This window comes from Rhincodon typus, chromosome 10 (assembly GCF_021869965.1).
Source record: "Rhincodon typus isolate 14 chromosome 10, sRhiTyp1.1, whole genome shotgun sequence".
Classification (NCBI taxonomy): domain Eukaryota; kingdom Metazoa; phylum Chordata; class Chondrichthyes; order Orectolobiformes; family Rhincodontidae; genus Rhincodon; species Rhincodon typus.
Window position 1 is genome coordinate 29,381,462 of NC_063341.1, and position 27,756 is coordinate 29,409,217.

The 27,756-nt window shown below is 39.5% G+C and overlaps 1 protein-coding gene across 2 annotated transcripts in view; it reads left to right on the forward strand.

The window, feature by feature from the left end:
• Positions 1–26,949, forward strand: part of efcab7 (EF-hand calcium binding domain 7) — a 92,787-nt gene extending 65,838 nt beyond the window's left edge. For both annotated transcript variants that reach the window (XM_048601780.1, XM_048601781.1), the window contains exons 11-14: positions 14,006–14,154; positions 15,807–16,016; positions 16,957–17,064; positions 18,545–26,949. In XM_048601780.1, coding sequence (XP_048457737.1) covers positions 14,006–14,154; positions 15,807–16,016; positions 16,957–17,064; positions 18,545–18,619 — 542 coding nt within the window. In that variant the 3' untranslated portion in view covers positions 18,620–26,949. The remainder of the gene's footprint in view (positions 1–14,005; positions 14,155–15,806; positions 16,017–16,956; positions 17,065–18,544) is intronic.
• Positions 26,950–27,756: the final 807 nt, after the last annotated feature.

Genomic DNA, 27,756 nt, shown 5'->3' on the forward strand with positions numbered 1-27,756 from the left:
GTCAAGTATGTTTTTCCATCCTGTTGGTTCCCACAACACCTGCAGCAGACCCAGTCGAGTACTTATGTCATTTATTTTCCCATCCAGCTCAATCAGTAGCGCCGCTGCTGAGACTGTCTTGGTGGTGGACATTGAAATCCCCCACCCAGAGTACATTTTGCTTTGTTGCCACCCTCAGTGCTTCCTCCTAGTGTTGTTCAACCTGGAGGAGTACTGGTTCATCAGTGGTGGGAGGACGTTGTAAGACCATAAGACATAGGAGCAGACGTTAGACTATTTAGCCCATTGAGTCTTTACCACCATTCACTTATGGCTGATAAGTTTCTCAACCCCATTCTCCCACTTTCTCCCCGTAACCTTTGAACCCCTTGACTCTCAAGAGCCTATCTATCTCTGCCTTAAATATACTCGGTGACCTGGTCTCCACATCCTTCTGTGGGCAATGAATTCCATAGATTCACCGCCCTCTGGCTAAAGAATTTTCTCCTTATCTCAGTTCTAAAGGTGTGCTCTTGGGTCCTAGTTCCTCCTGCTAATGGAAATGTCTTCCCAGCGTCCACTCTGTCCAGGCTGTTCAGTATTCTGTAAGTTTCAATTATACCCCTCTCATCCTTCTAAATTCCATCAAGGAATTCATTCCATGTGGTAATTTTTAACTTCATGGGATCCAGAGTCAATTTTGATGACTCCCAGGGCAACTCCCTCCCAACTGTATGCCACTGTGCCACCACCTCTGCCGGGTGTATCCTGCCAATGCAACAAGACATATCCAGGCATAGTGATGGTGTTTGGGACATTGCCTAGAAGATATGATTTCATGATTATGACTTATGTCAGGCTGTTGCTTGACTAGTCTACGAGACAGCTGTCCCAATTTTGGCAGTAGCTCCCAGAGGTTAGTAAGGAGGACTTTGCAGGGTCGACAGGGTTGTTTCTGCCATTGCCTTTTTCAATGCCCAGGTCGATGGCAGATGTTCCATCCAGTTTCATTTCTTTGTTGAGATTCCAGGTTCTAGGTCATTTCAGAGGGCAGTTAAGAGTCAACCATGTTGCTGTGTGTCTGAAAGCACATGTCGGCCAAACCAGGTGAGGATGGCAAATTTCCTTCCCTGAAGGATATCAGCACACCTGATAGGTTTTTCCTACAATCAGCAATGGTTTCATGGTCGTCAACAGCTTGTTAATTCTAGATATCTTTTATTGAATTCAGATTGCTCTGGCAGGATTTGAACCTGGGTTCCTAGAACATTCACTGAGTTTCTGGATTAATCGTTGAGTGATAATACCTAACACTAGTATTTCGAGGGCAAGTTTTCATATTGGAATTGGGTCTGAGGTCACAGAAACTGTTGACTCTACTGTCTAGTGTTTTCTGACTTTCCTCCTCCCTTAACTCTGGGTGTCATGATTTTTCCTTGTGAACTGATCTCCGAAAGATGCTCCCACTCTGGCAGACTTACTGCTTTTGCATTTATCTGGTGTTCTCTGCCCCTGTTTCCCCTCAGTCTCACTTTTTCTGTGAAGGTTTCAGTGCTCAAGGAACAGTTGGCCACACTACAGCAGATGAGGAGCTTCTGGATCAACCACTCCAGAATATGCTAGGTAAAGCAGAATGCAAGACAATTCAGGACACAAGAATAGTATAAGAGTGTGAGGTTGGTTGGCCAACCACAGAGGATGAGAGTGAAGCAGGTTTGTCTGTGCGTTGGGAGCTCAAGTCCAATTACTGTGCGGTTACAGTAGCAGAAACTTTGAATTGAGTGACCTGAGCAATACTGCAGTATTCATAGATGAGCAGGTAAATCACAAAAAATCTAATGGACAGTAATGAGAGAAAATTGATGGTTGGGAATTTTGAGCATCTTTTTTATAGCCCCCACCACTGAAGGTGCATGGAGGTAATGTCTTCAGCAAGCCTCCCCGCACCCCCGCCCCGTTTGTTAGTCTGCTTGTCTATGTACAATATATCTTAAACTAATGAATGGATTTCAGTGAAACCTGGTAAACAGATGGACTGTGGTATGGGGGAGAACTGAAAAGCTTTTGGGAAAGATGTGGATCTGCTTCCAGATAATGGAATTTTTAAAAGTACCCATTAACTTTGGGGAAATAGGGAAAATTGACATTTTTTTAAAAAATGTTTTCTTTAGAATGTGGTTGTTTGTTTTATAATGTTAAAGATCAAGTCTTCTGCTGATAGAATTTGTCTCAAATTGAGCAGTGTTTACAGAACAAGTTTGAATATGGATTAGCCTGAAGTATTCTCAGTGAGTTGGAAGCTCTTTTTAAAAAATTTTTTTTTCACATTTGTGGGTAAAGACGACCAACCAGGCAGGAAAAATCATCAAGGAAGAGCTGTGTAATTGTAACAATGATGAGTTGCCACAGTGTGGCAGGAGTATGTATTCTGCTCTTGTTTATTTTGTGGTTACTACTAGAACACCTAAATGGAATTATGTTTTCCAGAATAGACAAATTGGGCCAGATGGCCTTCTCTTTTATTGTGAGTTTAATATTGTCCTGTTTCTAGGGTGCTGGAGTGAAAGTCACTGTAGAATGGGTGGAAAATCTTCTGGAATGGGGGAAGAGCAGGCAAAGGACGTAGTCCTTATTGAAACCATTGATATGAATGTGAGGTCTTGCAAAAGGAATTTAAGGACTAACAAATTAAGCTGAAAAGATCTCCACAGTGATGGGTTTCTGGACTACTTTCCATACAACAGCCTGGACAATTTACAGAAAATTGAGCAGGTCTGTATGTGGTTGCAGAAGGGGAGAGGTCACATTCTCTGGGAATTTAAGCAATTATAGCAGCAGTAAACTGTCCCAACAGGAGGACTTCATCTAAGTGAAAATTTCACAAATACATCCTTGAAGAGATGATAAACTGAGCAATGGGGGCTGATTTAAATTTACATGCAGGGTGTTGTGGGAATGGTAGGATGAGTGAAATGTAGGCTAAAGATTAGAGAGGGATAAAAGAAGAAGTAAAGATGTTGGAAGAGTAGAAAGCTCATTTGAAAGAGGGCAAACATTTTCTCACAGCAGAAAGTGCAAGAAATGACTGTGAGGCACTTCTCAAGGCTATTAGGGATGGGCAACAAATGCTGATCTTGTCAGTGACACTGACATCCAATGAAAACATTTTAAAAATAAATCTGTAAACAATACATACTGATACAGATGGAGGTGAAAGATATTTTAAGACATCAATGACAACATCCAACAGTCATGATACAAAAATTTGGTGTTATATTTGTTTTTCTAAATGTAGAAAATATCCAAATTAAGACAGTTATGGGTAAGCTATGAATATCAAATTGACCCGGAATTTCTTGCAATAATGTCTATAAAGACAGTTGTCATGTATTTTCCCATTTTGTGTGCCAATTTCACCGTTACTCCGTATTTTCCTGGGTTTTTATTTGAAATATGCCACTGTATGCACAGCAGTGAGTCCAAAGCAGTAAAATTCATCTTGTTTGTTAATTCCTGTGGAAATTCAGTGTGGAGTATTTGTTTATTTATATGTCAGGAAAAAACACTAAAACTGACGAATAAGTATGTAAAAAGAAGAGTTTTCTTTAGAAAAATTAGAGTTCTTCTGTAACTCTTACAATACACCATGAGGCAAAATGATCTATGGAGTTTAAGGAGAGTGCTGTACCCTGGTTAACTTTAGAAAGGTTTCTCACAGTAATGGAGTAAACAGTCACCCAAAGAAACAATTTCACAGGATTTCAAAGATTACAGTAGTTTTTCAATTACTATTATGTAGCACTGCAATGAATAATTTAGTATAAACAACATTTAAATTGAAATGCATTAAATACCAAACATGTGAGCTCTGTTTTGATCAATTGGATCAAGAGAATTTTGAGTTGCATGAATTAAGGAAAAGCCTTTGAAATCTTGAACTCGGATGTATTATGATGCCCTGAAGCAATCTAGCAAGTTTTAAATGCATTCCAGTGTTAATTTGAAAGGATAATTGTAGTTTAGTCATAGACAAATAACATAGATCAAAACCTATAATTAGAGGATCCAAAATTCAACTTTGGGTAGCTAGACATCTGAAGTGAAATTGAAAATGAATATCAAATGACACGGGGAAAAAAAGGAATACAATACGATTGTCATGTGAATTGCAAAGTGCTTATATAAAAAAGAAGATACAGAGAGAGATACTTTTGAAACAAATTTTAATCATGCAAGTAATTCTGGCTCCAAGGCATAATCCACATTCTCAGCATTCATTATAATCATGCACTTTCAATGTTGTGACATGTCAGTAGAGAGAGAGTGGGTAAATAGATGTATTAACGTATTAAGGAAATAGTATTACATGTTGTAATGGATATGCCTCTGTAAATTTGATGATAAACTGCTTAAAATATTCAATAAAAACTAAACTTCTGATACTGAATTGCCCTGCATTTCAGACCACCAAATGTTGGAGATGAAAGACAGGAAAAACAAACAGAGATTGGCAGACAGTACAAATAGTTACATAATAATGATGATTTTAACTATTCCATGATGTTTTAGAATGAAGGTAATGTATGTCTCTAGGCTAGTAATCCAGAGACTCTGGTAATGCTCTAGGCAAATGGGTTTGAATCCCATCTAAAATTAAGTTGGTGTAAAGGTGACCATGAAACCACTGTTGATTGTCAAAGAAACCCATCTGTTCACTGCCTTTAGAGAAGGAAAACGTTGTGTCCTCACCTGGTCTGATCTGTATATGACTGCAGATCCACAGCAATGTGTGGTTTACTCTTAACTGCCCTCTGGAATGGCCAAGCAAGCCACTAACTGCTACAAAATCTGATAAAAGGTAGAAAATTGGACAGACCACATGGCATTGACCAAGGAACAGCAAACGACAAGGAGGGCACACACAGCACTTATGTTGCAAGTTCTCCTTACTAACATTCTGGGGCTGATATCAAAATTGAGAGAACTATCTCGCACACTAGCCAAAGCAATAGCCTAGCATATTTATGGAATAATACCACATCCTAGACATCACCATCAGTATCCCTTAGTGTGTCCTGTTCCATCACTAGGACAAAATCACAAGGTAGTGGCACATTAATATATTGGGAGGGAGTTGCACTGGGAGTCCTCAACACTAACCTGATGCCATGAGACTTCATGGAGTTCAGAATCAATCAGGCAAAGAAACCTCCTGCTAATTGTCATATTACCTCCCATAAAACCCCACCATTTCACCTCAGCTCATGAATCAGAACTCCACCATGTTGAAGCTCACATGGAGGAAGGACCGACAGTAGCAAGGCACAGAATGTTCCCTTGGGAGGCGGGGGCCGACGTCCATTGTCTAGCCTTTCTCAGTAGCACCACCACTGAACAAGATGGCCAACTCCTATAGGACATAGCTGCTAGACTGGATCTATGACAGATAGTGAGGGAACCAAGAAGAGGGAAATGCATTTGACCTCATCCTCACCAAGCTACCTGTGCAGATGCATATGTGCGTGACAGTATTGCTATGAGTTACCAGCTCATTCCTTTTAGAGATGAAGCCCCATTGTGGCTACCTTCCATTGTTTCGCACTGCCGCCATGCTGAATCATACGGACACAGAGCAGGTGGAGCAATTTAAGAGTGGGCGTCTATGAAGTGCTGTAGGCTGTCAGCAGAAGAATTATATTCAACCACTGTTTCTAATCTCATGGCCTCTATTCTACCATTACCTCCAAAACAGAGGATCACCCCACACCCCCCGACCCCCGTGATTCAATGAAGAATGCAGAAGGACATGCCAGGAGCAGCACCAGGTGTACCTATAAATGAGGTATCAACCTGGTAAAATGACAATGCCAGGACTTCTTGCACGATAGGTAGTATAAATAGCATGCAACAAACAAGGCTAAGTAATCGACAACCAACGGATCAAATCAAAGCTCCAGTCTTGCCATGTCCAGTTGTGAAAGGTGATGGACAGTTAAAGGAGTCAGTGGAGTAGAAGACTCCACAAATATCACCATTTTCAGTGATGAGGACGTCCAGCACATCAGTGCAAAAGATAAGGTTGAAGCATTTACAGACATTTTTAGCCACAAATGCTGAGTTATCAATCCTTCTTAGCATTTTTCAGAGGTGCCCAGCATCACATATGCCAGCCTTCAACCAATGTGATTCGATCCACTTAATATAAAGAAATAGCTGAAGTCACTGCAAAGACTATGGGCCCTGACAACATTTCAGCAATAATACTGAAGACTTGTACTCCAGAGCAGCATTTCCTCTGATTTTGTTTCCGGCTGCCTTACCCTCTGAGGTCCATGAGCGGCAGTGACTTCCGGAACCATGAAACCATTGTGAATTGTCAGGAAAAACTCACCAGGTTCACTAATGTCCTTTACGGAAGGAAATCTGCCATCCTTACCTGTTTTGGCCCATATGTGACTCCAGACTCTCAGCTTAAATGTCAATGATGCCCACATCCCATGAATGAATAAACAATTACTGGAAGTAGAGCCATGATTGACATGCCATATCATGCATGGAAAGCCACGCTATATGCCTGTGCAACTGTGCAGCCTAGAGGGAACTTTGCAGCAGAACTAGCATTGTCCCTAGCCAAACTGTTCCAGTACCGCTACAACGCAGGCATCTATTTGGCAATATTGAAAATTATTCAGATATGTTCTGTCTACAAAAAGCAGGACAAATTCAACCCTCCAATTAACAACTCATCATCTACTCTCGAACATCAGTAAATCATAGACAGGGCAGGAACTGAACAATAACCTCATTGCTCAGTCCAGGCTGCACCAGGTCTACTCAGTCCCTGACCTCTTTATAGCCTTGATCCAAGCATGGACAAAAGAACTGAACTCGAGGGAAAGTGTGGGTGACTACGTTGACATCAAGGCATCATTTGAGTATGGCATCACGGGCCCCTGGCTAAATGGGGTTACTAGAAATTTGGGGGGTGGGGGGAAAGCACTAACTGGAATCAGAATTAGCACAAAGAAAGGTGGTTTGCAATTATTGGGTGTCATTCTAGCTCCAGGACACCCTTTGCAAGAGTTTCTCAGGATAGTATCCTAGGCACAACCCCTTTAGCTGCTTTATCAATGATCTTCCATTATTTTAAGATCAGACGTGGGGATGTTAACTGATGATTGCATAATGTTCAGCACCTTTCGCAATTCCTCAGTTACTGAAGTAGCCCAGTCCATGTATAGTAAGACCTGGATGAAATCCAGGCTTGGGCTGATAAGTGGCAAGTAACATTTGCATCACACAAGTCAATGACTATCTCCAATAAGAGTAAATTTAATGATTGCACTTGACAATCAATAGCATTACCTTTGCAGAATCCTCTACGGTCAAAATCTTGGGTTTACCAGTGACTGGAAAGTGAGCTGGACCAACCATACAAATACTGTGGCTATGAGCAGGGCAAAGGCTAGAAATTCTATGGTAAGTAATTCTCCTCTTGATTCCCCAAAACGTGTCCACCATCAACAAAGCACAAGTCAGGAGTATGATGCAGTGCTCCCCACCTGCCTGGATGAGTGCAACTCTAACAATAGTGAAGAAGCTCAACACCATCCAGGATAAAGCAGCTTAATTGTTCCACCATCCACCACTTTCAACATTCATTCCCACCATCAGTGATACATAAGGACAGCAGTGTATGCCATTTACAAGATGTGCTGCAAAAGCTCACCAGGACTGTTTCAACAGTACCTTCTAAATCCACAACCTCTACCACTTTGACGTGGGAACATCACCAACCACACATTCCTTTCCAAGCCTCAGACATCCAGATTTGGAACTATATCAACGTTCCTTCACTGTTGCTGGGTCAAAGTCCTAACTGTGCTGGACCCCTGTACCCCAAGGACTGCAGTAGTTTAGAAGAAAGCAACTCGCCACCACTTCCACACTGGCAATTAGGAATGGGCAACAAATACTGACCCAGTTAATGACACCTATGTGAAAGAATAAAACAAAAAATCTAATCAAAGTGGAAAATACTAATTATTATTGTACTTGCTCCCAATATCATTATGGGATTTTTTTCCAATATCATTTTGGGAAACTTCTCCTTCACTGGTATGAGTGCCCTTTCATGTGGCAGCAGGCAATTAACTGTGCAGTCAGGGCTTCCATCCCTTTACACACCTTGTGTAAGAGCTGCTAGTCCATGCTGGAACTGTAATTGGATAGGGCCAGCAATGCAATGATGCCTGTCTCAACACAGATAAGTGGTTTCAAGTATGGAGAAGTTATTCAGGCACATCCCAGGAAGGTGTTGTTCATGGGATGAAGAGAGTCTGAGGGGCAGCCTTGTCATTGTGAGGATCTTTCAGTGGGGGCCACAAGATGTCTGATCAGAAGTGGGTGGGCTCACCAGGGTATACATGGTGATCTCCTAATGTTGAAAAGTATCCACCTGCTGCTGGTAAAATACCAGTGAGAGGAAGAGGCCTTTATGTGATTCTTAGTTGAGAGAGAACCATCCACCTTCCCACTCCACTGGTAAAATTGCCAGCAGCAGCAGGAAAGTGATAGCATTCTGTTTCTGGCATTATGCAATTTTTTTTTTGCTGTTCTTCCATGTCCCTGCATGCTCCCCAGGACTCTAAAATCTTTGCATGTTTCTAGCCCAGCAAGAAAGAGTCACATTTATATATTGTTAAATATTATACATATAGTACCTTTTGCAGTCTTGGAACATCCCAGTGATACTAATCTTTTAAATAACTACTGTTGTACTGTTTGAAATATTGTACCCAATCTGCACACAGCAATGTTCTGTAAACAACATGATGATAACGTGTAGATTATCTGTATTAATGATTGAGGATTAATTGTTGAATGGGGGCTGAGGGGGGCTCCTGTGGCGCAGTAGTGGTGTCCCTACCTCCAAGTCAGGAGGCCCAGGTTCATGTCCTCCACGTGTTCCAAAGGTCAAAAATCACACAACCCCAGGGTATAGTCCAACAAGTTTATTTGAAAACGCAAATTTTCATAGCTCAGCTCCTTCATAGCTGCAGCGTGAGAGAGAGGGTATAAGATACAGATCTTATAAGCAGAAAGGTAACAACCCTAAAACTGGCTGCCTTTTTTTGAATGCTCCAAAGGTGTGTATTAACATCTCTGAACAGATTAATGAGAAAATATTAATTATTTGTGAGTACACTCTGTTAATTCCCCTGCTGTTTCTTCAAAATAGTGTCCAGGGATCTTTTAAGTTAACCTGAGAGGCAGGTGTAGTTTAATCTAAAGTCTCATCTGAGGATGACGCTGGGTGAATGCATGGAGTGTCAATTTAGAATTTGTGTTCAAGTTTCTGTTCTGGAACTTGAACCCACATCCTTCTGACTTAGGTGAGAGTGCTATCAGGAATGAAGCATTGTTTGATTTTAGTTCTGGGAAATTCAATTGATCAAAGTAAGAGAACGCTTTGGGAAATAGTGCCTACTATATACCTAGTTCACTGTCAGTATAGAAAATATTAATGAGACAAATTGGGCGGCACAGTGGCTCAGTAGTTAGCACTGCTGCCTCACAGCACCAGGGACCCGGGTTCGATTCCATCCTTGGGTGACTGTCTGTGTGGAGTTTGCACATTCTCCCCGTGTCTGTGTGGGTTTCCTCCGGGTGCTCCGGTTTCCTCCCACAGTCCAAAGATGTGCGGGTCAGGTGGATTGGCCATGCTAAATTGCCCCATAGTGTTCAGGGAAGTGTAGATTAGGGGGATGGGTTTGGGTGGGATGCTCCGAGGATCGGTGTGGACTTGTTGGGCCAAAGGGCCTGTTTACACACTGTAGGGATTCTATGAATCAAATATAGGTATTCTGCATTGGAAAAAAGGATGAAACTAAGCAAGATAAGAAGAGATTTGACTCAAATGTGAGCAGAAATGTTAACAAAATGGATTAGGAAATTATCAGTGGAAAACTGTCATATACAAGCTGAAACGCCAGGTTATAGTCCAACGGGCTTATCTGAAGACACAAACTTTCGGAGTCTCACTCCTTCTTTAGGTATCAGAGAGGTGGCATCAGACACAGAATTTATAAGCAAAATATCAAAGGGTCATAGAACTGATGTGAATGTATTGAACAAACCTAAGATGAATGTTAAATCTTTTAATCAGTTAGAAAGGATTAATATGCAAATCCTAGAATTTCTTTCAAATCACTGCCCTGAAATAACTAAAGGTTTTATCAGTATACCAGAGGTGACATCTCAGGTCAAACAATGCATTTTAGGTGTGACGCCTTGTTTAGAATTTGGCTATATATTAACTTGGAGTCAGACTGGTTTTATTTCCAAAGTAGGAATTTTAAAAATGCCACATTGACTGTCTACAAGTTGTGCACTTTTTGAACAAAATGGAATGTATCTGCAATTACAAACCTGCAGGTGTGTATGTATGTGTGTGAGAGATAAGCTGAATAGAGCAGTAACCTAACTCCTGTGATGTCATGGGGACAGTTACAACAGGGCCCTCCAGGATAAGAAAGCTGAATATATTGTCAGAAATGTGTACCTATATCCTGGGTTTATTTCAAAACTATTCCATAATCTGTTGATAATACTGATCCAATCATATGAGGCAAAGGTGCAGTTATTGAATGTATTGACATGAAAAAGAGGGAGACAATTTATTGGTCTTACCACTGCCTCACTCCCAGCAACTTCCTGCGTTTTGTGTTTGATGCTAGTTGTTACAGCAGGAAACGTATTTATCTGTACTATTAGAAATTTATGCACCTTTTCAAAAATGTTAAGCTGAATTTTGCAATCACTGGTGAAGCAACAGGGCTCACTACTGACCTTAAAGAAAACTTCCAAAAGGACCTGGCAATGTGTGTGGTTGGGGCTTCCACTTTCATGACGGAAGTTTAAATCTGGTGCCACGGAGGTTTCCTGGTGTACAACAGCAGTGATGTCAGCAAGCAGAGTAATCAGTCACTTAAATTTTCTCACAAACAGCAAAGCTTGAAATTGAAAACACTTGATCCTTCACATTTAAGTTTGAAGATAGAACAAAAGTTTGAAAAGCTAAAATAAGGCTAAACAATTTTTTAAAATAAATGTGAAATGTTAGTCTTTTGGAGAATTTTGACATTCACAAATATGAAATTAGCTTTTTTAGGGCCTCAAGGGTGTTAATGATAGGACTTAGGAAGGCAAGAGTATGCCATTCAGCTCTTTGAGCCACATGATAGGAGCAAGGTTGATCTGATTGTGGTCGCAAATCCATCTTCTTCTCTGCCCACTATAAGCCTTCACTTCTTTATCTATTAAAAATCTATCTAATTCAACCTTACTTTCTGGAGAAGGGAATTCCATAGATGAATGACTGTCTGAAAGAAAAAGAATCTCATCTTTACTATAAAAGGGAGTCCTCTTGTACTGTGTCCCATGATTCTCACCTCCACTACAAGGGGAAACGTGCTGTCCATAATTACTCTGTCACATTTGCTTAGAATCTTAAATGTTTCGAAAAGTTCATCTTGTGATCAATCATTGTTCTTCCCAGTGCTTCTGTCTCAGTTCTCTTTGATACCATCTCAAATGCCTGGCTTAGCCCCATGTGATGCTCAGCTATCCATTCATTGACCTGGCCATCTCCATCAGAACGTTTAGTTAATCCTAGGAGATACGGGAAGGATCTCATCCAATGGAAATTAGTCTGTGATGTGTGCAGGGTGCTATTATAAGTATAAACCAGCTCCAGAAGGTACTCAGGCCACTTCCATTTACTGTCAGGAGACAACGTACTCAGACAGTGGTGAATAGTACAGTTAAATTGTTCACACTGCGCATTACCCTCTAGATGATAGGGGTGCTACAGCTTTTGGCAATACCATAGATCTTCCAAAGCTCCTGTAGGATCTTGCCCTCAAAGTTGCACCTGTGATCATTGATCACTCTGAATCTGACATGGAGCACCAAAACAGCCAAGCCAGTCAGATACTACCACTCTGGCAATAGTTGAGGTCTTTTGGTCACAGTTGGGAATGCCCTGTGTGAACTTGGTGAAGATATCCATGAGGATGAGAATGTGCTCATTCTTGTTATTATTGGTGTCATGGACAATAAAATTAATTGCATGGACCTCTACAGGAATCTACAGGTCTGTTGGCAACCAGGGATTCCATTCAGGGGTGAAGTTGCTTCCCTGCTTTAGCCAAAGTATACCACACACACATTCCACAATTCATCAACATCAGCAGCCATTGTGGGCTCGTAATACTGCTCTGTGGTCAGGGCAGTCACCTTTTCTGAAGCTTGATGTCCTGCTTGATCGTGAACTGCTGCCAATCTTGACACTTGAGGCTATCAGAAATGATGAATTACTTCACCTTTCTCTCTTTGTCCACAGCCAATAGAGGACTTAATTCCTCCTCCCTGATCGTCTTCCAGCGACTCAGTAGTTTCTGTATTTGTTTGGACTCCCTCATGAGTTGTTGCTGCGTTGGTTTTCTTGTTGGACTTTTGAGTAATGGTGCACTGGACTGATATCTGCATCAATAAGTTGAAGCTGTCTGAGGTCCTCCCTTGAAATAGGTAGTAAAGGTGAAACCACACCTGGCTCTGCTTGTCTGGACCTGGTTTGGATGTCATCCATAGATACCTCAATAGCACTCCACGGAATCTTAGTCTGAATACCATAGGGAATGGGGGCCAGAATGCTGCCATTGAAGTGGGGCATGGGTATAGTGTCAGTCAAAGCCTTCTCTAGCTGGGCAGGGATGGTTTCCCTCCTGTGGTCCTCCAACTAAGCGCATCAGCATTTGTATTACATTTGACCAACCTTACTGAATCTGGGATCAAAACTGAGTGAGTTCAGTGATGCAATAGATCTCTGTCACTACAAGCTTGGCGGCTGTTTTAACTGAATTGTTGTCAGTAAACTCTTCAAACTTTGCGCTGATCAGAATGTCTCAAAACTTCTGCAAAATAGCCCACTTCAAAGCTAGCAGATCGTGTTTCATACTGAAGTATTTCTGCATATTCCTCTTGTGCAGCTTGAGACTGCAACTGGCGAAAATGATAACCATTCTTTTCTGTCCTTGTTCCTGTGGTAGCACTGCTAGCGCTGCTCGTTAAACTAAGAAAGCTGGTGTATTTTCAAGTATGAAAGTGCGATGGAAATATGCCAAGCTCAAGTGATCAGATAAGCCTCAACTTGAAGGTGCAAAAGGAGTTTTTTCATGCTGGGGTCCAACTCCCTGTGATGTTCCGTTAAGTATTACGCTTTGTACATCCTTTTCCATCCTTTCCTGTAATATTCCCTGATTTCCTCAGCAAATTACAGACTGGGATGGCTGACTGTGTGAAGCCTTGCACAAACCTTATATAGTAAAAGTTAGATCAAGGAACCCATGCAGTTCCCTCCCTGCTTGGACCTCTAATGCTCAGATTTTTTCATTGTTAGGAGTAATGCTTTATTTGGTAACTGTTCTTTTGTCCAGAAAGTTGTCACTTCTCTGGTTTACGTATCCTACCATCAATGTTAATCTGCATAGAATACAAGAGTATAAGAGTAATGAGAGATTATTACAAAACATTGGTTAGGCCATAGCTACATTAGTGTTTTAGGAATCCTTTTACAGAGGCTCATTTAAGCTACGGAGAACATGCAGATTCACTAAGGTTCTGAAACTAGTTAGAAAGAAGAATTGAAATAATAAAGCTACTCCCAGTTGATCAGAAAAAGTAAACAAGATATTTACAGCGATTTTGTTTTAAGATTTTGAACGAATACAAATACTTCTGATTTTATTGCTGCCTTTCTTCACATGCTGCATGTAACTCTGGGTTATACTTTGGCTGTAGTGAAGAGATTATGCAGATCACCTGCTTACAACATTTTGGCTAATGCCTCTTGACCTGACCAGTGCAAGGTGGTCAACGCCAGTCTGGGGAAGACCATGCTTTTCAATCCCTTATAGGGCAACATTCAATATACTTTCCCTTCCCACTTGTATATTCTACACAGAAAATTTTGACACAAGGAAAAATGAGCTGACACGTCAGGGATTCATGGACTTGAACCTGATGGAAGCTAGTGATCGGGAGGGTGATCCAAAAGACCTTTGGGTGACACTTGAATCAATGGGCTACAGCAAAACATTAGAAATGCATGAGGTAAGTTGTTTATTTATGTTCATTTTGATTAATATCCGTAAGCAATTAACCACTTATAGCAAGGAAAGTGGGATGTGATTGGGTAGTATAGAACTTAAGAAGGGCTGAAAACACATTTTGTTTCATCTTGCGCTCACCAGATCAATATGCAAAAATATCAATTTGAGGGGAAAAACCAACAACCACACTGTTTGCTGTCTGCAAAGAACAGGGACTTGTGTCTCTATAAAGGTTAACTAATAGGACAGTGCCTTCAAACTTAAAAGGAGTTCTGTCTATCATACCAATGAGGAATTTGGGCAGAGTTTCCTCTAACCTGTGTGGCCATTCAGTTGCTCCGAGTTCCATGCATGGCAAATGGCATGCCAACCCATTGACTTCCAGTTTTAGAAGTCAATACCACGCATGGTCCATGGAGATCCACGCACAGAAAAATAGAGTGAGTATTGATGTGAGCTATGAATTTAAGTGCTGATATGATGCCAGGTATTTAAGCCATATGTCTCAAAGACTGGTGGATATTATCAAACAGCATATTCCTTTGGCTGTTTACAAGAAGCAAGGTACTGATTGTACCCACCCACCCCACACTTGTAAGATTCACAACACAGTATCCAAGTAATTCTGCAGTTGGACAATGCTTGCTGGATAATCCTAAATGTGCAAAGAATTATGCTAATAATCAATTTAGGATTATCATTTGGGCTTGTTATGTGGCACACTTTTGTGCACTGGAAGCTACATATATTAATTCACATGGACTTGCTTTTTGCAGACAGGAAGAACATGTACATACACTGTATCTCTTTCCAATCAACAAAACAGATGACAGAAGTAATCAGGAACAAAAACAAAGTTGCTGGAAAAGCTCGGCAGGGCTGGCAGCATCTGTGAAGGGAAAAAACAGAGTTAACGATTCGGGTCCGGTGACCCTTCCTCTGAACTGTGGTAAACTGTAGGCAGAAATAATCAGTTCATTTCTCAGGGTAATGCCTTGACCAATCAAAGTCACCTGTCTGGCATTTAACTGTCAATCATCATTAATTGGTGCCTTCCTCATTGATTGGCACCTATCAATCTGACTCCACATGTCAAACAATCAGCACTCTGCTCTTGTACAGTCTAAGTATAGGTTTTCTCCTTAAATTGGGTATTATTGCAAATTGTCCTGATGAGTGCAAGACTAAAAGCTTTAACAAAGTGTTTCTTGTTTCATCAATATTGAAGAGAAGTGCGTAAATATGCAAAATTTCAACATCCATAAGCTTACAGGTACAAGCATTCTACATTTTTCTCCATGAGGTTTAGGTGTAAACTGCTGTTTTAAAATGTGAGTCAGTATTGTCACTAGGTTTATTGTATCAATGCACAATTGGAAAATATATTTATATAATGCATTTAGGATGATGACGTTTGTGTTCTGTCCTTAGTTCAATGCTTCAATTTACAGTCACTAATAGTGAGAAACATGCAACCATAGAGTTCCACTCTTAGCTGATGTTCTTTAGCTCGGTTTTAGTTTTTTGTTTGTAAAGCTTTCAGAATGTTTTCATATCTTATAGGCATTATACAAATGCAAATTGCTGAATCTTGACTTCTATGTACAGAAATCTAGTTCCTCATTAAAATGTATACTCTTTCTGTGTGTATAGGCATGTCCTTTTGTAATTAGTATCTATGCAGAGGACAGCAAACTCAAGTTAACACCAATCAGTCTGGAAACGGGTGGAAACCTGCTCAATTCAGTTATCTGCAAATCTGTCATAAGTAATGGAGAAGCAAAAGCCATGAAGAATTGCAGCAACTTGGTGATTCACATCTATAAGACTGAAACACGAATCACATCAGTCATTGAAAATAAAGTATGCATTATTTGTTTTATTTGATTAATTTAGAGTTTTCTTTTGTAGTTTGTAACATCTGTGTATATTGTCATTTTTAACATACATTGGAAATAATATCAGTCTTACTTAATAATATCAGTCTTATTGTACTTTTTTTTTCCAGCGAACATAATCCCAAGTCCTTTCTTTCCCAAGGTTCAAACTCATTCCATCAACTGAAGTAAAGTGATGAGATCCTGATTTCGATCATGTCACAGTGACAAACAATGGAACAGTTTTTTTCACTTGTTCCTTGCTTGTCGTGATAGGCTCACTTGCTGGTAGCAATCTCCTTAAGAAGCAAATTAGCTTATTCTACAAATGCTCTCAACTATGAGTCTGTAGGTTATAGATTCAAGCCTCACATCAAGATTTGCATGCATACTTAGTGCTGTTATGCCAGCACAGGACTGAAAGACTGGCGTATTATTGAATTCTGCAATTTTTGTTTCAATCTTGAGATACTTCCATCACTGGTTATGCCCTCTTTTGGAGCTGGTTGTTGCCTAATACTTGAGTGGTGTCAGTTCAAGCTTGAATGTTGTTGAAAATAAAGTTGAAATGGCAAACAACATGATTTGACCTTATGATGGAGGGAAATGATGAAACTGCTGAGTATATTCTGGCGTCGGAAGATACCCTAGGGAATTATACGATGTCTTGGGAATGAGGTGAGTGTTTCCAAGTTGACTTGGCTCGTATTCCACATCTGTTGCAATATTTACACCAAGGCTGCAATAATATTAGGAGCTGAATGTCCACCATTACAAATGCCAGTTTTCTGCCAATCTGAATCATTCCACATACTAGGAAGAAACATTTGAATGCACTGAATATAATAAAGGTTATGCGCCAGAAAGCATCATAAGCTGTGCGGTTATTATAGTCCAGTTTTTGTTCATTTTGTTCTTTTTTACAGTCTGAAACAAGAGTGATTGTTCATGTCAACAACGAACAGAGTAAGAACTGTGTCAGTTCTCGGGGGCTTAGCATTTTTGCAGTGGAAGTAGCACCAAGGACAACTACAGTAAGTTGAATTAAGCAATTTTAGCGGTATGGTAACATGTTGGTTATGTTTCAAGATTAGTAATCCAGAAACCTGAATGAATAAAAAGGAGATGTGTGTTTGAATCTAACTAAATTTGAAAGAAAAAGCTAGTGACCATGAAAATACAAGATTATTGGATAATCTGTCATTCTTACATGGTTTGGCCATATGTGATGCCAGAACCACAGCAATGTGATTTACTCTTAACTGCCTGCTAAAATGGCCTGCAGGCTGCACAGTTGCATTCAAGAAGGCAATCCACTGCCAAGTTCACAAGGGCAACAGGGTGGGCAATAAATGCTGGCCTTGTCAGCAATGTCCACATTCCGTGAATGAACAATGTTTGTAACAACATTGTATCTTCGGTGTCTGTAACTCTTTTGTAACATATCATGACATGACACAACTTCATATCTGTCTTGAGAAATATGGCCACTGTAAACTGATTTTGTGAGCACTGGTTATCCCTTGATTTTTTGCCCAATTCACAATCCTTGGCAAGAACCTAGACAGAGCTTTGCTCGGCCATTTGTCCATGAGTGGCAATGGCTATAAATTGCTTTGAAATATCCTGAGATTGTGAAGAATGCTGAATGCAAATATACCATGGCCAGTGCCAACCCTGTCCTTGATCAATGAGCTGGATTGATGGCTTTCTACAAGACTTATTTTTGGGGTGGGATGGCCACATAGAAAAGGTAGATTTGTACCTCACCATCTTATTGGTCATCATTGATTAGGTCCCTATAATACATGTGATGGGTAAGATGCCCACTTACCCTTAGACTTATTGGGGCCCTTAAGAACATCAATCTGCCTCCACTCACTTAATACTGAGAGCACAGGAAAACAGAGTTTTTCACAAAGGCAGCAAGGAAGGTAGGGTATCTCCTTTAGGGGGTGCCCTGTGTGCTTTCTCATATGGCTTTCAATTGCCTTAACCCCCACCCTACCCCACTCTCCGATCCCCAGAATGCAGATCCCTCCATAACCAACTAGCCCAGGACTTAACCTGGATCCTGAGTCTAACTGTGATATCTACTGCTCTTGGGAATGTATGAGCTAAGAGCCAATCAGATTGGCTGGCAACTCTCAATGGTAGGACCTCCTCCCACTAAGGGGCATAAATCCCACTCTCTACTTATTGAGGCCACACGCAGCATTACAGATCCTGGATAAAATTGAGCCCAATATCTATATGCATACTCCATCAAAATTGCTGCAAACTAATCAGTAGTAAACTTTCTAGTTTGATTTTGTGCTCCTTCATTCACATGCTGACAAGTGCAGTGTTCCGAACTACCCTGGCTAAGATCTGCCAACTAGGCATAGACCATGGAAAGATTAAATCAGAGGAGGGAATGAGAACAAAATTAACAGCAGATTTGAATATATCTCCCCTCCCTTAGAATAACATGGAAATATTAATTTCACTGTTTTCATATCCTGCTATTTGTAGGTCTGCCAGCATGCGATGCCTATCAATGAAAAACTGGAATGGATTTACAGCTGCACAGAAAGCATTGTGACCTGAAATAAAGCACAAGAAAAGAGCTGCATTATTAAACATCTGGATGGCAATGAATCCAAAGTGTGAAGTTAAATTGACACTTTTGTATGCATGCCTTCTAATGTATTTTTAATTGATCTCGTTTATTTGCTGGCTAATTTGCTGGTTTTGTATAATTATGGTTCCATGGAATAATGGTATTTACGTATCGAAAGGGAAATTATTAATAATGTGTTATGAATCACACAGATAATGCTTTTCTGCAGAGCTTAGTATAGTTTGATCTAATATGGCATTATATATGTTTGTGAAAGACACCCTAATTAAAACAACACAGTTCTCACAAAAATGAAATTAATGCTGTGTCCTAAAAGCATAGGCATTAAAGAGCAACATTGGAGCATATCGCATGACCAGATGGTCTCTCGGCCTTCCATCAGTCCAGTCCATCTGCTACTGCTGAAGAGAATTCTGTTGGGCTTTTGGCCAGGCCGCCAGATGCAGTGTCTCATGTTTGCAAGATATTTGCTATACTAAAACTGAAACTGATCTTCTATGATACCACACAACATGGCCTCTTCTGCCCACCCAAATGTGTGTGCAGTCAAAGGCCTCATGAGAACATTAGTTAAAACGATTGCACCTATCCAGTGGACTTAAATTGCATGCAATCAATATGTATTTGTGTCGGAGAGAAGAGATCTGTGAAACGAAAGCAAAATACATAATTTATTTGCATTATGAAAGCATTGACAATATTGCAAAGATTTTAAAAATTACAAACCTGAATTGGAAATATGTTAATGTTTTTGGTGGCAACCTGATCACAGCTTATGTCACATTGTAACATAAAATAGCATCACAAAAATCTGCATGACAAACTGTTTTGCTTCAGAGCACAGTAGGTATTTCCAGCAGGTTATACATTACAGCATAATGGGAAGCCTGTTGCAGAAACGCAACTTGTTTGAAAACTCTGAAAAACTATAGTGCTGCTATATAATTAAACAGTCAGTTGATTATTTTCAACGAGTCTTTATGCATTCATAATTATGAAGCTTCATAGGAAAGCAGTATTACTAGTTCAAATGTTTATCATCAAAATTTTATGCTATTGCACTAGTGGTTTTTCAAATACAGTTTGTTGACAAGTATATTGTGCTTTCACCTTCTGGATGTTGCTTCCTAATGAATAGTTTTAATTCTTCTGTTGATATGGAAAGAACTTGTGTAAACAAACATTGGAAATTGGCCAACAGAAAATTACTGCCTGTAAATTGACTATATCACTTTGAAATACAGATTGGCTGGTGTGGAAAATGGAGAAATGGTATAGTAATAGGTACCCAGGAGAGTTTACATCAGAGTATTTAACCTTGTCATACTTGACTTGGTGTACTTAATGCTGAGATTGGACAATGAAACTAGAAAGAACCTAACACTAAAGTTTTTCACTGACAAACACACACTTTTCTGTGAATGTTTCTATCTTTTGTTGTCTTTCAGATATCTTGCACTTTATTTTGTACCTACTAGATAATTGATTGCTAAGTATATAAAATATTTCAAACATAGTATTTTTTGGTTCTGTATCTTTGCTATCCATATAAAATAACTGGTGCTGAGAACCTTGGGGATAATCCCTCCATCATTTTCCCTATCCCACTCACTTCTACCACTATCTGATCCAAAGGATCAAGCATCACTTGTGTTTTCCATATACACTTCCAGGATGTTTGGTCATTATGAAAAAGCCTTACCATAAACTTTGCAATTTTGATTGATTTTCTTGAAGTTTTGCGGCTTGCTGTCAGTGCATCCTTTCCCCTCACAGAAGCCTTGTTAACTGACTTCACTTTCCAATATGTACCACACAAAGTACCACGGTGATGGCATTGTTCTTATTTAAAGACAAATTTTGTCTGACCCCCTACTTCTGGACTTTAAGACCATTAGAGTAGGAACAGAAGTAGGCAGTTTGGCCCATTGAGTCTGCCCCTGTATTCAGTGAGGTCATGACTGACCTGATAATTCTCAGCTCCATTTTCTCGCCTTTTCCCAATGACCTTTTATTGCCTCACTGATTAAAAAATCTGTCAGTATCAGCTTTGAATATACTTAATAAACCAACCTCAGCAGCCTTCTGCAGTAAAGAATTCCACAGATTCACTGTACTCTGAGACAAAATATTTCTCCTCCTCTGTGTCTAAAACAGGTGACCCTTACTCTGAGATTATGCCCTCTTCCCCTCAACACTCCCACAAAGGGAAACATCCTCGCCACAGCTACCCAGTCAAACTCCTAAAGAATCTTATTTGTTTCAATAAGGTCTCATATTCTTCTAAACTCTAGTGAATATAAGCTGAATCTACTGCCCCTCTCATAATAGGAAAGTCCCTTCATACCAGGAATCAACTAACTGGACCTTCTCTGACTGCCTCCAATGCCAGTATATTCTTAGATAAGAGAACAAAAACAGCTGTCAGTATTCTAGGTGTGGTCTGGCTAGTACTTTGTGTTTTAGTAAGTCTTCCGTCTTATCATACTCCATTCTCTTTGAAATACAGACCAGCAATCTGTTTGCCCTCCCTACTACCTGGTGAACTTGGATGCTAGCTTTTTGGAACTAATGCATGAGGACACCCAAGTTTTTGTGTGCTGCAGCTTTCTGTTGTCTTTCTCTATTTAAATAATGTTGAGCACTTTCATTGTTCCTGCCAAAATGGGTAACTTCACATCTTCCCACATTATATTCCATCTATCTAGTTTGGGGCCTTTTACTAACCTGTTTATATCCCTCTGTAGACTCTTTGTGTCATTTTCACTACTGGCCTTCCCACTTATTTTTGCATCATCTGCAAACTTGACAATAGTACATTTACTTCTATCATCCAAGTTGTGAATATATATTGCGAGTAATTATGGCTTTATTAGTGATCCCTGTGGTACTTCACTAGTTACAGGTTGTCTTTTTGAAAATGCACGCTTTATGCTAACTCTGTCTTCCAATCCTTTATCTGTACTAATCTGTTGCCCCAAACATCGTGGACTCTTGTCTTTATCAACTAACCTTATGTGCAGGACCTGATCAAACATCTTTTGGAATTCCAAATACATTGCTGGCTCCCCTTTATCTGTCCTGCTTTTAGCTCCTGTCAGAACCCTCATACATTTGTCAGGCATGATTTTACTTTCATGAAGCCATACTGACTCTGCTTGGTTATATTATGTATTTCTAAATGCCCTACTATTACGTTCCTTATAATGGACTCTAACATTTTCCCAATTACAGAAGCAAAGCTAACTGGCCTATGGTTAATTGTTTCTTTGTCTCCCTTTTTAAATAAGGGTCCTGTATAGATAGTCTTCCAATCCTCTGGGACTTTTCCAGAATTGAAGTATTATTGTAAGATTATTACTGATGCATCCACTATCTATATAGCTACTTCCTTTAATATCCTAGGATGCAAGTCATCAGATCCAGGACTGACACAAAGTATTTGTTCAACTCCTCTTCCATTTCTTGGTTCCTATCATTAATTCCAGAGCCTCATTGTCTAGGGACCAATTGTAACTTTGGGGTCTCTCTTACTCTTGATTTATCCCACATTATTATATTTTTAGACACTTTTGTCTTTTAAAACTTTTCCAATCCACTGGATTACCACTAAATCTAACTACCTTGCATATTTTTTCTTTTAATTTGATACTATTCTTAACTTTCTTGATTAATCATGGTGGTTTATCCACTTCCTAGAATCCTTTTTCCTCACTGGATATATCTTTGCTATGAGTCAAGAAATATTTTCTTGAACGTCTGCCATTCTTCCTCGACCGTCTTTTCTGTTTAACTCCTTTCCTAGTCCACTGCAGGCAACTTTTTCTTCGTCCCTGTGCAATTACCCTTGTATAAATTTGGGATAGTTATTTCCAACTCAATTTTCTCACTCTGAAACTAAATCCTACCCCATTAGGTATCACTGTTTAATAGGAGATATTTTATTCTGAGATCATTTATTGAACCTGTCCCATTTCATAAAGATCCAAAATAAACCGATCCTTGGTAGGATCTACAATATATTGCCGTAGGAAACTATCCCAAATGCATTGTGAATTCTTCTTCATGGCTACCTTTGCAAATTCAATTTTCCCAATCTACATAAAGATTAGAGTCACCAATGATTGATGTATTGCCTGTTTCACATGTCCTTATGTCATGTGTTCTCCTACAATATAGCTACAGTTAGGTGGCTAGTCCCTTTACTGCTCCCACCAGTGTCTTCTCATTATTTCTTACTTCCATCCATATAGATTCTGTATCATCTGATCCAAGATCATTTCTTGCTATTCCATCATGTACTAGCAAAGCTATTCGACCACCCTTCCCTTCCTACCTGTCAAACATACAAACATAACGCATTCTTTCAAAAAGTCAGATACTCCTGAACATTTAATTCCCAGCTTTGATCTCCTTGGCACTGAGCCTGTATAACTGACACAAGATCATACCTATTAACCTCTATTTGTGGTGTCAATTTGTTTATAAATACACAGTTTGTAAATACAATTGTGCATTTAAGTAAAAAGCAATTAATTTTGTCTTTTTACCATTTATTCCCCTTTGAAGCTGTTTGATACTTTTCATGCTTGTATACTCTGTCACTTTCTATCCCGTTCTGGGCAGCATTGTTAAAACAGTTGACACTGAATGCTGCATGTCTATATTTTTGCATGGTAAACCTATGTATCCCTCTTCCCAAACCTTTGCCCTCTGGAACTGTCTCTTTGTACGCTTCAAATTCTCCTACCCCTCACACCTATCTTTTAAGATCTTACATGGAAATTTTCTCATGCACTGTGCCATCTTTCTTACTAAAACATTCTACCTTCATGCTTGCAGCATCTGCATTACATGACTTTGATTTCAGTTAACTTCCTAACTTCTCTTAATTAAACTGCCCTTAACTTCCTACATCCTCTAATTTTCTCATTTTACCATCCCGTCTTTCCTCCTTTATTTTAACTTTCTCAACCATATCCTTGCCTACTCTTTGAACTTGCCATCTCTCACATCATCTTTGCATTCAAAAATTTCAACCACTGACAGGACAATCTCCAAGCACTTCCATTTCTCTTGCCACATTTTAGATTTTTCTAATGATTTTTGGCTTCTTGGCACAAATTTGGAAATGCATTCTGTTATGTTTCAAAAACAAAGTTTCATGCATTTAAAAAAAGCATGGATGAAACCATTTGGCAAAATGTTTATTAATAAGCTAGACATTGAAACTGAGTGTTTAGCCAGTAGAATGTCACTGCTCATAGTCTAATTCAAGTTACTCATCCAAGGTTAACTACACCAGTATGATTCGTTTTTTTACAAGAGCAAGACTGTTCTTTTTTAATGCTATACCCCCAGATAAAGGTGAAGTAGTTGGTTTTATTGAGAGGCGGGGTGGCAAATGATTGAGCAAAGAAGACATCTGAAGGATAGCTCACCTACTCACTGTTAACAAAAAGGAAGTAGCAATACAGGCAATCAGTGAACTAGCTAAGATGAAACCTGACTGAGTGAACCAGTCTTAACTCTAGCCCAAAGTCCCTCAGAGTAAAAAGGCTGCATTGGAGAAGTTAAGAAATCCAGCTTAGAAGCATACTGTGATGTAAGTTTACTATTTTTCATGTTGTTGAAAAAAGGCACATTTTTGGAAACTTTTCATCTTGCACTCAAGTGGACTTGCCAACCAATCAGTACTCTCTTCTCATACAGTATAAGTGTAGGTATTCTTGTGAATTGTCCTGATGAGTGCAAAACGAAAAGTTGTGACAAAATGTTTTTTTCATCAGTACTCAAGTTCTGCACTACCAAATAACTACTTTTGATGTCCTTGAGAAATATTCTGTAATTATATGAATTAAAGAAATATTTTCTTTGTTCTGTTACACTAAACATTGATGTTAATGACAAGTTTAAAAAATTGCGATCTATATCTGATCTGTCCTCAAAATGTTTCATTCTATCAAAGAATGGAGAACTGCATGTGTGATATATTGTAAGTTTAGATCACAAGGGGGTGCTATTGCTACACCACTGGTAACAGCATTATATTGAATAACACAAGTCCACTCCTGCAAGTAAAACACTTTGATCATTTATGGAAGTAACAAATGCTCCAAAATTTAAGAAAATATCCAATCTAAAACCTGGAATAATCTTATATACCTTCCAATCCAGTATCCTTTACATTAACCGAAGGAATATAGCCTCCTCACGTGTTACATGCAAATTCCTTCATCTTCCTCTTCTAATATTTCTGTAGCTATTGACCTGTTTAACCATTTCCTCTCATGCTTGTTGCTGCTTTGATTGCGCTCATTGTTTTTTTAGCATAGACCCCATCTCCCTCAAGAGTGGATGGAATACATCCCACTTGCCTGGATGAGTGCGGCTCTAAGAACATCCAAGAAACTTAACCTTCCAGAACAAAGCAGCCTGCTGGACTGGCACCGTGTCCACAAATATCCACTCCCTCCCCCATTAATGCTCAGTAGCAGCAGTGTGTATTATCTACAAGATACACTGCAGAAATTCACCAAAGATCCTTAGACTGCACTTTCTAAACCCACAACCACTTCCACCGCGAAGGACAAGTACAGCAGATACATGTGAACACCATCGTTTTCAGATTCCTCTCCCAGCCAGTCACTGTCCTGACTTGGAAATATACTGCTGTTCTTTCAGAATCGCTGAATTAAAATCCTGGAATTCCCTCTCTCATGGCATTGTGGGTCAACCTTGTTCCTAGTCAAAGCCTATTACTGCAAGATTATCTTGCAAGGAAGGGGCAACAGAATGTTCCTGTTTCCTGTGATCAGTCATCCCCTCAAACTTCATTTTAAACATCAAATATCAGGTTATGCACTTCATCACAAAAGTCAAGCTCAACTGGGAAGTTGCAGTATTACATCTTTTCATTAAATTTCAGTCTAACTGCTCCCTAGTGTACCACCAACTTTATGCTAGGACATCATACTTTTGACCTACCTCTCCACTTCAAAGCCTATTCATCCATGAAATCCACTTTATGCTTCCTCATCACTAACTTCTCATCATGCATCTTCCCTATGTGGTTTTGTAATTGTTATCAGCCTTTATACAGAACATTGTTATTCCTCTTAAAAATTCCATCATCATCACCTGTTTTCAAAACACACACCTAGATCCATTTAATTTCTGCAATTACAACCTGATCTTCAACCTCTTTTTTCTTTTTAATGTGTCATAATCTCACATCTCTGTTCCCTGTCCAAATTATGATGTTCTGCCTCCAATTGTCATCCTGCAACATAAAAGCTGTCTTTACATAATTTCAGGCCCACTGAGCTGAATGTCAGCTGTGCATACCTGACAATGGCTACTGTTTGTATAGTGTGCAATGCTATCTTCAGCTTCATGCACATAATTTGCTACCAAAACGTAATATGATACTAAAAATTTTTTAAATAGTCTTTTAGATTTTTTTCACTTTTTAAAGACCTATTTGCCAGGATGTTGCTTTCTATAACTCTGTCTCTGTGTTTTTGCTACTTCCTAATTCTTTCTGTCTTGCCTTTGTCTTTCTGTATAGCTCCAACACTAATTATGACTAAATGCAATTTGTAGTTATATCCGCTCTGTTGTTTAAAAATCCAAATAGCAGAATATGTACACTGCCAACACAACTTGAAACTGAACTCAAAGATGGATAACATTTTTCAAAAGGCAATCAGAGGCATCAGAATAGTCTGCATTTTGCTCATTCTGCTATTTTGTCAGTCAGAGATAGGAGCAGCATTAACTTTCCTTTTGTATTTTAAAATGGATCCTTTCTTGTCAGCAGAACATGCTTGAACAAATATATTGCATTCTTTAAAACCCAAAATAAAATTATGGTTAAGGAGGGTTCTCCTTTGCCTAAAGCCTTAATTAGTATATTCACTGTGCAGAACTACGTAACTATCAGGCTTAATCTTAATTTAATCTCAGTTTCCTTTCCAGAAAGTACTCCTCCTTTCTAGGGTACAATTCTTTCTGGGGCATGTGTTGGGGCACCTCCACTAGCTCATTCAAGTAGCCTTTCTTCAAGTGTCAATGCGGACACCAAATTTAAGCATATTGTTTAACTATGGTGGAGGTGGGGGTGGAGAAGAAGAGGGACATGCGCATGACATCTGAGCACAATTATTACTTGATGTATATAGATTAGAGATAGAGAGCATTTACTTGTTGTTTAGTGCCTCTATGCCTAAGTACAAGTACTCCCTGCCGTGAAAATGTTTCATAACAGGTCAATTAAAATATTTTTTCACAACAAGCATTATTGCATGGTGATTTTTTTTTGTCCCCTTACCTAGTCTGGGACATCAAGACCAATATTAGTACCTAGCACCTCAGCAGACACCAGTTGATTCAGCACAAACCAGGGATCAAATCTGGAATTCCTCATTTGTATGGCTAAGTGCCACACCACAAGATAAATTTACTGACTGAGACATCAGGGGAGATTTTTAATGTACATTTAAATATCAGTTGTGGTTTTTGTTAGGATTTATCTCACGATTATTTCAAACTTCCAAACAAATTTTAGGACTGAAATATACAAGAATTTTTTTATGAGCTTGCTTGAAACCTTATCATTTTAGATGTGCACTCATTTGTTATACTTGGAATTAGAACAGGCTTACTGCTAGTTATTTTAAAGTGTGTCTTAATTGCCTCAGGCATGTTGGTAGCAAGACGTCTTGGAGGGCTATCTTTAACCTGCTAGTGATTCCTTTGCTCTATGACTTTTTGCACTGTAATTGTAACCCAGTGGAGTAAATGTCAGCTAACACATAACCCTTACAGAGACTCGCTTTTAGTTTGACTCTAAACATAGAAATGTCCTGAATTTTTATTCAGTACTTAGTTCCAAAGTTTCTCCTATACAGTATTACAGCTTGGGGCAGAAGTTCCAAATTCAGTGAGGATATAAAATGGGCAATATTGCATTTTCTGAGATGGTAGGATCTGCAGATGCTGGAGAATCTGAGATAACAAGGTGTAGAGTTGGATGAACACAGCAGGCCAAGCAGCATCAGAGGAGCAGGAAGGTTGACATTTCGGGCCTAGACCCTTCTTC